The sequence below is a fragment of the Gadus morhua genome, chromosome 5 (assembly GCF_902167405.1).
Source record: "Gadus morhua chromosome 5, gadMor3.0, whole genome shotgun sequence".
NCBI lineage: Eukaryota > Metazoa > Chordata > Actinopteri > Gadiformes > Gadidae > Gadus > Gadus morhua.
Genome location: NC_044052.1, coordinates 20,906,619 through 20,922,683, shown reverse-complemented (window position 1 = coordinate 20,922,683; position 16,065 = coordinate 20,906,619). Strand labels below are relative to the sequence as shown.

General features: G+C 48.5%; 2 protein-coding genes across 2 annotated transcripts in view; both read left to right on the top strand.

Annotated features, from left to right (window-relative positions):
* rpia (ribose 5-phosphate isomerase A (ribose 5-phosphate epimerase)) overlaps positions 1–4,026 on the top strand; it is a 6,203-nt gene extending 2,177 nt beyond the window's left edge. Inside the window, exons 2-6 of the mRNA XM_030356042.1 lie at positions 307–371; positions 495–563; positions 840–981; positions 1,846–1,945; positions 2,400–4,026. Coding sequence (XP_030211902.1) covers positions 307–371; positions 495–563; positions 840–981; positions 1,846–1,945; positions 2,400–2,497 — 474 coding nt within the window. The 3' untranslated portion in view covers positions 2,498–4,026. The remainder of the gene's footprint in view (positions 1–306; positions 372–494; positions 564–839; positions 982–1,845; positions 1,946–2,399) is intronic.
* A 997-nt stretch (positions 4,027–5,023) lies between these two features.
* Positions 5,024–16,065, top strand: part of eif2ak3 (eukaryotic translation initiation factor 2-alpha kinase 3) — a 43,660-nt gene continuing 32,618 nt past the window's right edge. The window contains exon 1 of the mRNA XM_030355839.1: positions 5,024–5,630. Coding sequence (XP_030211699.1) covers positions 5,284–5,630 — 347 coding nt within the window. The 5' untranslated portion in view covers positions 5,024–5,283. The remainder of the gene's footprint in view (positions 5,631–16,065) is intronic.

Below are 16,065 nucleotides of genomic sequence, written 5' to 3'. Positions count from 1 at the left end.
CTCTCAACGTATCGATCAGTAAAGTCTTCCCTCTTGTTATTGATCAGTAAGTTCCTCTCAACTTATCGATCAGTAAAGTCTTCCCTATTGTTATTGATCAGTAAAGTCTTCCCTCACTTATCGATCAGTAAAGTTCCTCTCGCCTTGTATATCAGTAAAGTTCCTCTCACCTTATCGGTCAACGCCAGTAGGTTGTTTGATCTGTAGAACAGCCAAACAGAAGGCTGAAAGATGTTTAAAATTGAGAGGGCGTGGTTTAACACTAAGGGGCGTGGTCATGTGATGATGTCATGTGACCGTTGACAGCTGGATGTGGCAATCGACGGCGCGGACGAGGTGGACGCCGGTCTCATTCTGATCAAAGGAGGGGGGTGAGTCTCTGTCCCTCCCCCTCCCTCAATGCTGAGGGGGAACATTCTGTAAAATAACTCCAAAGAGAACTTCAACCTCTCACGCTCTGTCTCTCTGTCTCTCTCTCTCTCTCTCTCCCTCAGGGGCTGTCTGACTCAGGAGAAGATTGTAGCAGGATGTGCCAAGCATTTCATCGTCATCGCAGATTACAGGTGTGTGTGTGTGTGTGTGCGTGTGTGTCTGTGTGTGCAAACTTTCATTCCAGGAGTTGCTCTTGGGCAGAGAAGACCGATAAGAGTATTATTATTATCTCTCTCCCTCCCTCTCTCCCTCCTCACTCCCTCTCTGCTCCCCCCTCCTCTCCTACCTCTATCCTCCTCCCCCCTCTCCTCCTGCTCCTCCCTTCTCTCCTCCTCCTCCTCCCCCCCTCCCTCCCCCCCTCCCTCTCTCCTCCCCCTCCCTCGCTCCTCCCCCTCATCCCTCCCCAGGAAGGACTCAGTGTCCCTGGGGGAGCAGTGGAAGAAGGGGGTCCCGGTGGAGGTCATCCCCATGGCCTACGTCCCGGTGGCTCGCCGCATCGCCCGCTGCTTCGGGGGCGAGGCCGTGCTGCGCATGGCCGTCAGCAAGGCAGTAAGTCAGGCTCTGATTGGTGGGCTGGCCGTCAGCAAGGCAGTGAGTCAGGCTCTGATTGGTTGGCTGGCCGCCAGCAAGGCAGTAAGTCGGGCTCTGATTGGTTGGCTGGCCGTCAGCAAGGCAGTGAGTCAGGCTCTGGTTGGCTGGTTTCAGGCCTACTGTGAGTCTAATGTATCGTCTACTTTATATGTGGATATAATTTTTTGATTCTCAGATTTAACAAATCTAAAAAATTGCATGTCTGCGTGTGATCACGACCGATTCAAATCATAGAGAGAAACACAAGATGATGGAAGAGCTGATCCGTTCATGGCTCATTTGTAGTTTGAGCCGTTTGTTTGTAGTTTATGAGACGCTTGTATGTATCACTGAGAGTGACCTCCGATTTTTTCCTCAGCCTTAGCCGATACCGATACGCTGATACTGATTTTCTTGAGCCGATATTTGGAGCCGATACTACCCTGGAAATCCAGAGTTCTTGCTAGAGCCCAATTTGAATTTGCTCAGCGAGTCACTCTGGGAACGAGCGATATACTCGTGTATATTCTGGGCCTCCCCTGGCCCAGAACATTAATCAATCACATCGATGTATCAATATAGGCGGGCCAAAAGCGTTGCTGTTTTACCGACCGGATACGGCAAGAGTCTTATCTATTGGTTAGCTAACAAAGAGAGTCTTATCTATTAGAGTCTTATCTATTGGTATGATAACAAATGTTACAATGTCTCAATTTAAAAAAAATTAACATCTATTGATGTTCATTTTTTGGCCAAAAATAAATATCCGATACCGACCGGCCAATTAAATCGGCCGGCCGATGTATCGGTCGATCAATAGTAATGATGCACCCGTCTGATTAGGGTCCCGTCGTCACGGACAACGGGAACTTCATCCTGGACTGGAAGTTTGAGGGCGTCCAGAACTGGAAGGAGGTGAACAGGGACATTAAGATGATCCCAGGTGAGTTTCAATCCCATTTGATCTTTTGTTTAATTTCACTTCTCTAAACGTGGCCGTAGCTTTTGTATGTCTGGATCTCTTCAGTGCCAGTACTGTATGTGTGTATGATAAGGTGGTCACGCTGTTCAGTCACATGCTTATGAGCCGGAGGCCGCCGTCATTTACTCCAACACATTTTGGAGTAAATGCACCCAAGGAAAAGTAGCAACGGCAACTAGTATGGTATTAGCCTAAGCATGACCCCTTCACCACACTATTGTGTTCATAACAGTGTACCGGTGATGATAGCGTCTCTGCGTTCACTGATCTCTTTTAAGAGTTCATAGGTCCTAGTTAAGAAAAACTAAAAAAGAATTGCATTAGCAAGTACTGTTTCAGAACAGAATGCTGTGGGCCTATCTGGGTCACTAGCGTGATGTTAGCGTTAGCATAACGGTGGTACTCTGCGCTCCAGGTGTGGTGGAGACCGGGCTGTTCGTGGGCATGGCCGAGCGGGCCTACTTCGGCATGGAGGACGGAACGGTCCAGGTGCGAGACGCCCCCAGCCAATGAAGACCGACGGGCCAATCAGACCTCACTTCCTCCCACAAGTGCCTCTCTCTCTCTCCTTTTCCCAAACGGCGAGACCAATTTATCTGAGATTACATGTTCCGTTGTTTTCACTCCCGCCACCAGGTGGGGCTGTGTTTGATTCTGTGTGTGTATTCAAAGTGCCTGATGAGCAAAGTTCCCGTGCTGCTCGCACCGCCCCGCTCCGGTGTCCAGACCATGTTTTAGTTCTCAGGGTGGGATGGTAGCTCCTCCTTTCATCACCGATGTATCGTAGCGCCGTGTCGGAATAACGGGTCGTTAGTCATACCGTATTCAGACCAGCGCGTCGATCCAGAGGCTCAGACCAGCGAGCCGATCCAGACCACTGCACAGTGAACTCTGTGTGCCTTGACGGGGAAACCGACTAATAGAATCACATCTCAGGAGTCACCCCTGATTTCTACCCACCACTGAATTCTACCCACTCTGATTGGCTGATGTTATGATGGCCAAGCAACAGGTCACCACCATCCAAACCGTGGTAGAGTAAGAGCAAGTCATGGTGACCTGGGCATTCAAATATTCCAGCCAATCAGAAAAGTCAAGGTGCAGTGACGGGTTTTTAACCAGGGGGGGTGCTGTTGCTGCGGTGTGATTGCTCATGTTTGGTTTCTCTGGGAAAATTGCGTTTAAGTCAATCCTTTACAAACTATTGAACTAGTGCTTAATTGAGTGAGCCTGCGTTTTTTGGAGACTCGTGTACGATTGGCGACGCCGGCTTCCTTGTAAACAACTGTCACGTGGTTTTTAAACTAAGCAAACCACTTAACACTCAACTTTGACCTCAGACATATATAGCCTTGTTTATACCAAGATAACATTATCATCAAATCATTTGTGTGTGTGTGTTGCGTAAACAGTAAAGATTTTGCCTCGCATTGCGACACCTGTTCCCCTCCTTGTGTGTTGTGGTTGTGTTTTTTCTGACAGCCGTGTGACCGACGTGCTGAACTGTTTTCTTTTTTTTCGTCATGACTTCCTCACACTGTGAGGTTCTGATATTAACGAGTGAAACCAGCCCTTTAAACTCAACTCAAAGATATGTATGGTACTATATCATCTCAGTTTGTACTAACCAGATTTTGTTTGTTTGGTGATGACAGTGAATGCATTCCTTTTTTCTTTGTTTTCCATCCTGTGAATTAGTCATTATTTTGCCTGGAACTCTTATTGCCTTAATTGACTTAAATTAAAGTTCAGCTGAGTCTGAGGGATGTTCTTCCTGTAAACAACGACCAGGAAGGACACTTATGCTATTAAACTGGTTTTCTGGAGCTGTTGAACCAGTGCATCGGTGTGTGTCTGTGTGTAACACAGACTATTTACTCCACTAGAAGCAACACCACATGTGTTCTTAGGTCAGGGTTTAAGTGAAGGTCGGGCAGTTTCCCACAAGCACTTAGGTCAAACATTACTTGCCAATAAGACTGATTATTTTTCTGTTGAGGTACTACTGTGTGAAATAAATACAAACCGGGTGAAATTAAAAACTGGTGGTCTTATTTGTGTGTGTGTGTGTGTGTGTGTGTGTGTGTGTGTGTGTGTGTGTGTGTGTGTGTGTGTGTGTGTGTGTGTGTGTGTGTGTGTGTGTGTGTGTGTGTGTGTGTGTGTGTATAAATGTAAGGGGGATGAGTTTTAAAATATGCAGTACACACAGGGGTTGGGGCATTGGAGCAACACGTGACGTTGTACGTCCTCGTGGTTTGTTATTGTGGAGTGACTCGTCATCAGAACCTCGCAGTGTTCACCTGAACGGCCACAGGGGGGCGCCAGAGACGGCATACATTGACGTGATTGGAAGAAGTGCACCGCTGATTCATGTAGGAAGTGATTCCCCAAAACATTCTGGAACAACACCCACGTGATGAAAACTCAAAAAAACTAATGTACCAACATCCTATCATAATCTCTATTATTCGATGGATAATATATTACTGCACTTGTGATCTTCTTGCACGTTGTGTTTGAAGCAGTAGGACTGTATCCTGCCGTTATGTAATGTTTGTAGTTTTGCGGTCAGAGAAAGTCCGACCAACTCGGAAACAGGAACCACTCGGCGCCACGTTGATGTTTTTATGTCGGCTATTTGCCATTTCCTCAGAGTATGGCAACCGCCCCTGAGTGACAGCTGGACCAGCCAATAGGAAGCATTCGTTGTTTTCGCGGCTCTGCAAACAGGCCAATGCGTGTCCCGTTACCGTTACCGAGTTTCTATTTGCGGTTGTGCGCGACTGTCCACCAATCACGTGTTGTCTGCGAGAGCCGCCTTTTGGGATTATTTTACGTCATTCTTTTTTCAGAGTGCGGAACGTCTGTGATTGCGCCTGCGCGGCTCTGACGGACAGTCACCAGGCGACATTCCACCAATGGGAGTGAATGTTTGGGGGGCTGGTCTTTCCGGGTCCCGCCTTCGTGAGTGCCAACCTCACGATCCAGTCGGATTGTGCTTAGTGTGCTGGTTCCTGTGAATGACAGCGCGACGGCCAATCGCCGTCCTCACCGTGTTGAAAGTGTGACACGCGGCGGCAGACGGACCAACAGCAGAGTGGAAACAGGGCGGGCTCTGGCGTTACCAAGGCGCCACGCATAAAGGGAACAACATGGAGTCCCAGCGGCTGTTTATGTTTCCTTAAAGAAAATCGCACAGAGGGCGTCGAGCAAGACTAAAGCAAAAACTCCATTTTGACTTTTATTCAACGTTTGGTTCACTTTCACTTTTACCCGGCCGCCCATGGCATGTGAATCGCATGTTCACTAATGTGCCAGTTTTACAAATGGAAAGGGGGCTTCTCTTCAGTCAGGTGAGCGTCTCGCTGGTCCTGCTCCTCCTGCTGGGGGTCGAGGCTGTCGTCGGGACCTCCAGAGGCTGCCCGGGCTCCACGGTCTGGAGGGAGCCGCCGTCCGGCGCGCCGGGCCCCGGGGGCTCGTCGTCCGGGGACGACGGGGTGATGGAGCGGCACTACGGCCACCCGGGCGCCCTGGTCACCGGGGCGGGAGGAGGAGGAGACGTGACTGTGGAGGACGACGAGAACTGGGCCGCGACCGAGGGTGACGAGTCGTACGCGGACGGGGAAGAGACCGTCCGACAGTCGAGGTAAAGCGCTGCTCACTTTTCGGGGTGTTTTTTTCCGCGCCGCCGCGGGCAGTCTATTCCGCCGCACCGCCGCGGGACGGGAACATGCCCGGGCGCGTCGCGGGGTCCATGCTGCTCTGCGCGCCTCTGCGCTGCTATGCGCTCCTCTGCGCGTCTCTGCGCTCTCAAAGTTTGGAGAGTGTTGGAACAACCCGGGGGGCTTGCATCATTCAGCGGTCGCTGTCCAAACGTGCAGGCTGACATTGAAACGTGTTGTGTCCCAACTACTAGTGCCGACTACAATGACAAGTACTTGACGTTCAGTGTACCGTCTGATTATTTATTAACTTATTAAGTGTGTAAGTGCTTTCGCTTAGTGTTTCCTCCCGTTACTTCTTGCAAAACCCCCTCATGTCTTCAGTGTAACCAACGTTACACTGCTTATAAACCCATTCATATAGAGGCAATTTCCTCTACTTTGGAAGTGAGTCGATGTGAGAAGGGACCTGAATGGACCCAGTCCGAGAATGCGGACCGCTGTGGTTGGTGGAGGAATCCGCCGCTGTTTGCATGCAGATGAGCAGTGGAAACTTCAGTAAAGGGATGTATGGACACGGATGTGAAGCTTCCATCTCCTCCTCTCGGTGTGTGTGTGTGTGTGTGTGTGTGTGTGTGTGTGTGTGTGTGTGTGTGTGTGTGTGTGTGTGTGTGTGTGTGTGTGTGTGTGTGTGTGTGTGTGTGTGTGTGTGTGTGTGTGTGTCCCACCCTGCGGGGCATTTAAACAGCAGGATACGTTACGTCCATCGACAGCACGGTTGATAAACAGTAAAGAGAATATTGCATCTCCCTCCACCACCGGGCTATATTAATGTGTGTATATTGGGGGATGTTTGAGTTGGGAATGTTGTTGTCTTTACTCTGCAGCACTGTGCGGCAAAACGGAGAGGCGTGTTGTTTACAGCCGACGTTCACGTTTAGTTATAAATGGTTCCGCTTCCGAAAAACATATGCGCCCGTAGCCATGTGTTTCATGTTGAAGCGTTGTGTCAGGTGTCTGGGCTGACGCGTCAAGGCTGTGCGGAGACGAAAAAAACACGCGCTAGTTGGGCTGGGAAACCGGTCTACAATACATGTACCCTCTGGGCAGCTTCAATGCTGGTTCCTGTCCCGACAACCCCGCCTCTCCTTCATGTTGTGATCACAACGTTTGCGCGGACTTCTGAATGAATCCGTTTCGCGTCGACCTTGTTGGGTCTATGGACTGTGATCTATGCAGCGTGGGTTCAATCCCCTGTCAGCTGTCACAATGCTGTTGTTTGTATCATTAGCAAAGTAACGGCACAGCGTGGGTTCGATTCCCTGTCTGGTGTCATAATGCTGTTGTTTGTATCATTAGTAAAGTATCGGCACAGCGTGGGTTCGATTCAATGTCAGGTTTCATAATGCCGTCGTTTGTATAAGTAGTAAAGTAACGGCACCGCGTCTGTTCGATTCCCTGTCGGGTGTCGCAATGCTGTTGTTTGTATCGGAAGTAAAGTAACGGCCCAGCGTGTGTTCGATTCTCAGCTGATGCACAAGGTGGGCCACTCCCCTCCTGTATATGACCCCAACCTGTACTTTAATGTGAAGGCTGTGACATGTGTTTTCTGTTGACGGCGTGTTCAGAGACTTGTGCTCGGCCCGCCCTTTTCCTCCGCGGTCGGTTTCTGTTCAAGAGCAGGAGGTCATGAGGTGTTGACAAAGTCATCAGCATTGTTCCTGATGCTAATATTGGTTTTGCTGGGGCACGCTGTCGAGGACTGCTCCTTCAGCGTCTGAATGAGCACGTTGGTCTCCTGCTTTTCTGCCCTGTCGTGTGCCTTTAACTGAGTTGATTGGCTTACGGTAAGAGATAAACAGGGTTTGGAGAAGCGTCTCTGTCATGCCTCTTATAACAAGTTTCAATTATGATTAAGCATTGGTTCTGGTGTGGTTGTTTGTTCAGACAAGTTGTTATGTATTGTTTACCGTACAAGGAAAATGAACAAAAGGACTGACGTGCCTGCGGTTTGATTAATTAATGAATATACATGTCTTATTGGAGAGAGTGATGTGCTGTAATACTCAAATGATTTACAGTGCAAATGGTCTGTGACATTCTATACAAATATAAAATGTTCAACTGTATTTAAAGTGCTTTAAACACCTCTTTAGTCACAGTAACGCGGGGAATGGTTTTTTTGTGGTAATATTGAATCAGGTGTTCATCATAAGTCGTTAAGAAAGCTAATTAAGAAGAACATGACTTCATTAACACATCAAGAGCAGTACGACTTGCTGACTAAATCAATTAAACCGATCATTTTTGCCCATTAGCAGTAACCAGTGTAAAATCATGCTTAAAAGATTAGTTCATGTCAATTAAAATGGATAGAAAATAAATCCATTATAAATTAAATGTTAATAATTAATTCATAATTTGAGAGTGGCTGCTTATAGACAGGAAATGCAAATGATCCTGCTTGTGCATGTTGTACCGTAATAATGTAATACTTTTATTTCTCTTGGCTGCGTGACAGACAGAAAAACGGCTTTAATCCATCACTTTGGGTTGTAACAACATTGGCCGTTTGACACAAAGTGATTACTTAATTAACTAAATGATCGATAGATGAAATGGATTGGGGTCGCAGCATTCTGTCAAGAAACTAAAGCAGGAGATGCCGTTTCTAATTCTATAGCTTTGTTCTACTGTGTAATTATTCACAGAATGCATTTCCATCATTTAAAATTCATAAAATAAGTATATTTAGACTAAGGAAAGACGATATTTAGGCCTGAATGTAGTATTATTGTATCACGAAAACCCTTTTTTATCTAACTGTAGTTTTATAAGCATGAGGGCACATTGGATGGGAAATTGGGATACTGTGCAACATGTGATTGACTGTGTACGTCTTTTAACGTCAATGTCCACTTAAGAAACATGTGCTCAACACTTTCAAGTATTTACCAGCGTTTTATGTTGTTTTCTTTGAAGCCACACTTCAAATCAAATATACATTGTTTACCATCGCACTCCATGCCACGCTCCACTGCCCCAGGGAAACTATTCTTTCCCTGATCCTTCTCTAATTACCTCTCCTCTCTCTCTCCTTCTCCCCTCCCTATTTCTTGTTTTCAGTTGTTTCTTTTTACCTCGTCCTTCCCTGTTCTCTTCATTTAGTCTTAGTCTGTTTTTTTTATTTCTATATTTCTTTAATTGATACGCTGTGGTTAAGAATGCTTTGGAGTTGATTCACATGCTCAATATATTTCAGACTTGTTCTAATATGTTAAATAACCTCCCATGTGTTTACCTCATGATCAGAAAGTTACAAAGGAAATCACAGCAATAAATCTTCTTTCAAATTCATTTCCCAAAGTAACCATTTAGGCAACGTACCAACGTCAAGCTATTGATTTATAACCATGTACTCTGAATGTAAACATCTACATCAAGCAGAATCGATTAAAGAAACAAATCCATATTTCACATTAGTATTTATGTGTGCGCGTGCCTCAAGTGAACTCGCACCAAGACATTTTAAATCATTCACTTGGGACGCGCAGGCCACCATTTGATCCCGTCCAACCTAGCTATGCTAACCTAGCCATGCTAACAAAGCTTGGCTCACCGCGGCACTCTAACCTATAGGTGCGCTAATTCGGACCATTATCTCACAACACAACAGCTGCTGTCGAGCTAGCTGTGAATTAGCCCAGTTCTGTCACAACGAGAAGCTACGTAAACATCTGATGGGAATACGAACCGGGATGTCACCTGCTCCCCCCGTGCTCCCTCTGCCTCTACCTGTCTCTCTCTCTCCCTCTCCCCCCCCCTCTCTTCTCTATATGTCACTAGGTGATCCTACCCCTCCGTCTCTGTCTCTCGCTCCCTTGCTCTCTCTCTTTGTCTTGTGCATAATTACATGGCCATTGTTGTCTCACTCTCTCTCTCCCATCCTCTGTCACACACACACACACACACACACACACACACACACACACACACACACACACACACACACACACACACACACACACACACACACACACACACACACACACACACACACACACACACCGATGTTTTGCCCTCAGTTTCCCCCAGAGGGCAAAGCCAACTCTCTCTCTGCGAGGCGGTGAACTTTGACCCTGTGGTTGTCAACACTAGACTGGTCCAACCCTATCAGTGTTGTTGTGTTATTGGAAGGCATTCAGGAGGTGACCTACAGCGGCAGTTGGACCGGTCCAACTCAAACACTCTGTGGGGTGGAGAAGCAGGGCCTCCTGCGATAACGGGGAAGGCTGTATTGATAGCAGCAGGACACCTAGATTAAAACCACCCCTTTAACCCTTGGAACAATGGCTAATAGACCGGCCCCCACCATGATATCTGACTCAACGACTAGGATAGAGGGCACACTGGGCTGATTTGCTACGTTTCAAATAAGTTATTTACAATAACAAATAACAATTAACAATGAGTTAATTGAAGAATCTATTTCATAATGTTAACTAATTATTTTTATGTAAGGCAGTGTAATTATAAGCAGTGTAAATGTCTTGGGACTTGCTTATGTTAATATTGGGACAAAAGTTGTAATATGGCTCTGTACTTGTCAAGGATTTGAAGGAAGATTAAACGTTTAACTCCGCCGTTTGATCAGTGTACGTCTTTCCACCCTTGTCGTTATATCCGCATTAAGATTGATAATCTCTCGAATATTTGAATGTAATAGTCTATAAAATGTCACACATAATAGCAAATGCTAATCATAAGTCACAGCGCAAAGTGATGTCTTACATGGGAATCGCTTTGTCTGACAAGCAGCCGAGAAAGAGTAATCATTTTATTATGAATGAACCAATTATTGGAATTGCTGTAGTATTGAGAAGCAAATGTTTGGTATTTATTCTTTTATGAAGCACTTTAAACAAATCATAGATAATCAAAATATGTTTCAATCAATGTTCTTTCGATCGACTTATCCATGCAGCCAATGTTAACGTAACATGTTCTAGACCCATCTCAGGGAATAACATGTTAACATTACATGTTCCAGGCCATCTCATGGAATTACATGTCCACACCTGACATGCTTTAGACCATCTCAGGGAATAACGTGTTAATATAACATGTTGTGAACTCTCAGTGAATACATGTTAATATAACATGTTGTAAAGTCTCTCAGTGAATACATGTTAATATCACATGTTGTAAAGTCTCTCAGTGAATTCATGTTAATATCACATGTCGGAAAGTAAGTGAATAGTGAATACATGTTAACATCACATGTAAAGTCTCAGTAAATTCTTGGCTATACCACATGTTGTAAAGTCTCAATGAAACATGTTAATAACAAACATGTAAAGTCTCAGTAAGTTCTTGGCTATACCACATGTTGATCAGTCTCTCTGTGAATACATGTTAACATCACGCGTAGGGTCAGTGCTGCTTGTGTTAGAGTCCAGTCCTCTTGGAGACCTGCTGCTCCCCTCGTGGACACTAGCCCCACACCCGACTGTCTGAGTGTATTTGATGTATTAATAATTGTTTGAATAATTGATGACGTCGAGGCTGACACTGAGTTGGAGCTGCAGGTGGAGTTCAGGTGATGGCTGTCAGAAGTATACGTCTCACACACTCACTCACACACACACGCTCACTCACTCTCCCTATACGTTACACTCTGTTCCCCTGAGTTCCCCTCTACAGATGTAGAGAATATAAGGTGTGTGTTCTTTTGGAAGGGGTTGTGTGTGTGTGTGTGTGTGTGTGTGTGTGTGTGTGTGTGTGTGTGTGTGTGTGTGTGTGTGTGTGTGTGTGTGTGTGTGTGTGTGTGTGTGTGTGTGTGTGTGTGGGGGTGTGTGTGTGTGTGGGGGTGTGTGTGTGATTTGACAGTGGTCTGCTTTGATGCCTTCTTCACATCAGCCCCAGTGGGGGACCTGGTCACCTTAGGGAGAAGTTGGAGGTGAGAGCCCCCCTCCCCCTCTCCCCCTCAGGGCAGGTGAGGAGGAAGAAGGTGGCGGGGGATGGAGGGGGGGGAGGAGGAGGAGGAACATGATGCTCCTGTGGGCTCCTACAGCATACTGCTTAGCAACAGCCAATCAGCTGGGACCAGCCAGCCAGCTCGTCGGCCAATGGCGTTGGAGTGTGGGGTAGGGCTCAGAATTTGAGTTGGCTACCCCGACCGGCCTAGAGGAGGTGAAGAGGAGGAGGAGGAAGAGGAGGAGGGAGAACAGGAGAAAGAAGTGAAGGAGGGGATGAGGAGAGGAGAGGAGAGGTGGAGGTGTTTTGTTGGGGAGGGGGGAGAGTTCATGTCCTTGTTGTGTGAAGAAGTGTGTAACCAGGGAGAGATGCAGGTTATTAATAGACTCCGTCCCCAACATGCGGGGAGTCCAGTGGAGTCAGGGCGTGGCCCCAGCTCTCCGTCTCACGCGGGAAAACCTGAAAGTTTGGCTGAGTGAAGTTTTGGAGTAAGTGTGGAAAAAATATATAATAAAAAAAAAAAGGTGTTGCCTTATGTTTTTCTTGACGCATGTTTCGTGAGCGGTGGGGGAAGCGAGGGGAGGGGGGTAGCTGGGGACACGAGCGGGGGAGTTAGGACGGGGGGGGTGGGGGGTTTAGGACCACCAGACCTGAGCCGGCTCGGGTTCAGTCGGCTCAGAGAGTCTTACCCAGCCTTCAGCTCTGGGTAGCGGGCTCATCCTGCTCTCTCTCTCTCTCTCTCTCCTGTGTGTGGCTGTGAATGTGCTGACCAACCCGTTCCTCCTCCGCGTGGTGGACGCTCGGCAGGATGCTGCTGCTGCTGCTGCAGCAGGACTGGGCCGCCCCGCCGCCGCCGTCGCCGCTCCTCTGTTGCCATGACGACGTTGTTTACAAACTCCCCGTCAGCAGGCGGGCCGCCGGAGCGGTTTCGGCTGCTGCTGGTGTGATATTACGTATTAATTCACACAACATGATCACGGTCCTATAGTTAACAATTTGTTTCTTTTATTTATTCATAGAGCACTTTCCCCCCCATAACGGCTAGATATTGCCTACAAATTGAAAAAGTTGTTTGCAAACCGCCCCAAATAAAAAAAGACCTAAAGTAATAAGAGCAACGCAGAATAGGATCACTAAACATTGAAAATAGATGAGCCCATTAGCGGTGCAGCTGCGGATAAGAACACGCTTTAAAATGGATTCAGCTCAGCCTGAGCGCCGAGACCTCCCGCTCGAAAAACCCCCTCGTGTCCATCACCGACGAGAACAGGTGAGGAGGGGGGGGATCGATGGGTTGATTGACAGCTCCGTCAGTCTCCTGGAGACGGCGGGACGCGGGGGCGCCGGTCTTGGTTTGGGGTCGCTGCGGACCCCCACTGCAGTGCTGCGGCATGGGTGGGGCAGAGGGGAAAGGTGGGAGATGTTTAGTGCTGCAAGAAGAGTCCACCCCCCCGGTGACAACAACAGTTGGTTAAAGCACCCGGCACTAGGACCGCGCGGGGCGCCGCCTGCTGGCTGGCAGCCGCTCACTGCTTAGCAACAACCAATCAGACGCCGGAATCGGTGTAGGACGCCGGCCAATGGGTGGACGGGAGAGTGGCGCCACGGAGTTTGGATTTTAGCACGTGGGAGATGCTGCGGGAGAGAGGGGGGGAGGGAGAGAGGGGGTATGGTATGGAGAGAGACAGGCTGTGGGAGACGGACTGACAGGAAGAATACAAGGGATGAGAGAGAGAGAGGGAGGGAGGGGGGTGAGGTAGAGAGTGGGGGGGGGGGGGGGGGGGGGGGGGAGAGAGCGAGGGAGGGAGAGGGAGAGGGTGAGGTATAGAAGTGAGGCGTTGGGGAGAGAGGAATAAAAAACATGCGGTACTTTAACAGCACGACGGACTCTCCTAGACCGCGAGTTTGGGGTCTAACACTAGCACCTCTCTCCTGTCGGGCGTGAGACCGATGAGGGGGGTGTCTGAGGCCGCGGGGACCCCTGGGTGCCGAGCGGATGGGCTGTCATTGGCCGTGCGATATCTCTGGGCCACGCCCTGACACTCCCCTGCAGAAAAAACGACCACGCTGCTGAACTTTGGCGGTTCACTTGAGGCGGGGAGGTGTTCACCCAGTGGAGACTCGGGGCGCGTCCGTAGCACAGCTCTGCACTCTGCTCCTAGTTTCTAAAAGAAGCCTCGAGATGAATTCCAGATTCTACACTCCAAACAATCGTCCAAACTCCTGGAGGCATCGTTAGTACCAATACACTCGGTGGGCGTTAAAAGCTTTCAGACAGTAATGCAGATTTCGACAAATGCTTGTTGTTGGTGGTGCAGCACTTTCCAAACACAATGTTTCAATTCGTTTATTACACATATATTTGTAAATGTATTTATTTGTGTGTTAAATGTTCATTATACATGCACATTTATACAGGTGTGTGTGTGTATATTATATACAGGTGTAAGGGTATATATTCTCCAGGTGTGTGTATATTATATACAGGTGTGAGTATATTATGTACAGGTGTAGGAGTATACATTATACAGGTGTGTGTGTGTGTGTGTGTGTGTGTGTGTGTGTGTGTGTGTGTGTGTGTGTGTGTGTGTGTGTGTGTGTGTGTGTGTGTGTGTGTGTGTGTGTGTGTGTGTGTGTGTGTGTGTATATTATATACAGGTGTAGGGATATAAAGTGTGTGTGTGTGTACTTTATCCAGGTGTGTGTGTATATTTTATCCAGGTGTAGGAGTATAGTCTCCAGGTACACACATGTACTCCAGCGGTTGTTTCAAACGGGCGTGGTCGCTCCAGTACCCTCACACACTCCACAATGTAACCAGGGCGACTGCTGTTGCATGGTTACAGGCTGTCGCCTCCTCCCATTGGCCCACATACCGCAGGGCCGCCTGCCTGTTGGCTGAGGTGGGGGGAGTCAAACGCTGCGCCGTGATTGGCTGAGGGGCACGGGGCAGACGGCAGGGATTGGAGGAGCCGGGGCCTGCTCCACGGAGAGCTGGCCTGTGTACACATCCTGTTTCTGAATGGAGCTTGTTTACCGGGGCTGTGCTAGCGCAGCGCTAACTGCTAATGCAGCAGTTTGACTGTAAGCCTGTGAACTGAGGAAGCCCTGCCTGACGCGACAACAGGCTTGCGGGCTCATGGTGGCTGAGACTGTCTTTACTGCTCTCTCTCTCTCTCCTGTCTGCCCTGCTCTCTCCCTGGTCCTCTCCTTTTCTCCCGTTTTTCTTTATTTCTCTCTCTCTCTCTCTCTCTCTCTCTCTCTCTCTCTCTCTCTCTCTCTCTCTCTCTCTCTCTCTCTCTCTCTCTCTCTCTCTCTCTCTCTCTCTCTCTCTCTCTCTCTCTCTCTCTCTCTCTCTCTCTCTCTCTTTATTTTTTCCCAATTAAGTCAACATTTTCTCTTCCTGTCTGTCTTTGTCAGTTTGTGTCTCTGGCTCTCTCCGTCTGTCTCTCGTCGTCTGTCTCTGTCACGCCTTCCATCTTTCCAACATGTCCTTCATGAAGTGGTGGACTCCAACCCCCCCCCCCCCCCCACACCTGTCTCCCTCCATGTGCTCCCAGAGGTCTTTGGTTCCAGACAAAAGACGACACCACACCAGTCGTAGCCGTTGTTGTTTATCGTGTGATGCGGATGGCTGTAGTCCTACTTTATTTATAGTATAACTAAACTAGCTCCTCCCACTTCCATCTGTCGCTACCAGGACACACACACACACACACACACACACACACACACACACACACACACACACACACACACACACACACACACACACACACACACACACACACACACACACACACACACACACACACACACACACACATCCTTCATCTGTAATACAAAGAGTCTACAAAGGGCTTTGATCTCCAATAAAACTCTCTCTACACCCTCCCCCCCCCCCCCCCGTCTCTCACCCTCTCGCTCTGTCTCCCCCCTCTCTTACTCTCTCCTTCCATCCTCATTTATCTCTGTCTCTCTGGTTTCTCTGTGAAGTTGAACTCGATGATCTCAGCATGTAGCATGTAGCGCCTGTGTGTGTGTGTGTGTGTCGGTGTGTGTGTGCGCATGCTCCACCCTCTCCGGATGCCTACTGCTTAGCAACAACCAATCAGCCTAATATTTTTGGCAGGGCTGCTCGGCCAATGGGAGCGGAGCGAGCGAGGGGTTTTGGCGCGACGGTGTTTTTTTAAGAGGAGCGGTACCTCTCCTCCGTAACCACGGCGGCGGCGGCGGCGGCATCGGCGGCGTGGAGGACTCGACGCCCCGCAGCAGATCCTGGAAGATAATCCCGCCCTTTGATGGCGTGGAGTGTACACACACACACACACACACACACACACACACACACACACACACACACACACACACACACACACACACACACACACACACACACACACACACACGGCTCATTAATGTTAAGCGCCCTCATTTGCATAT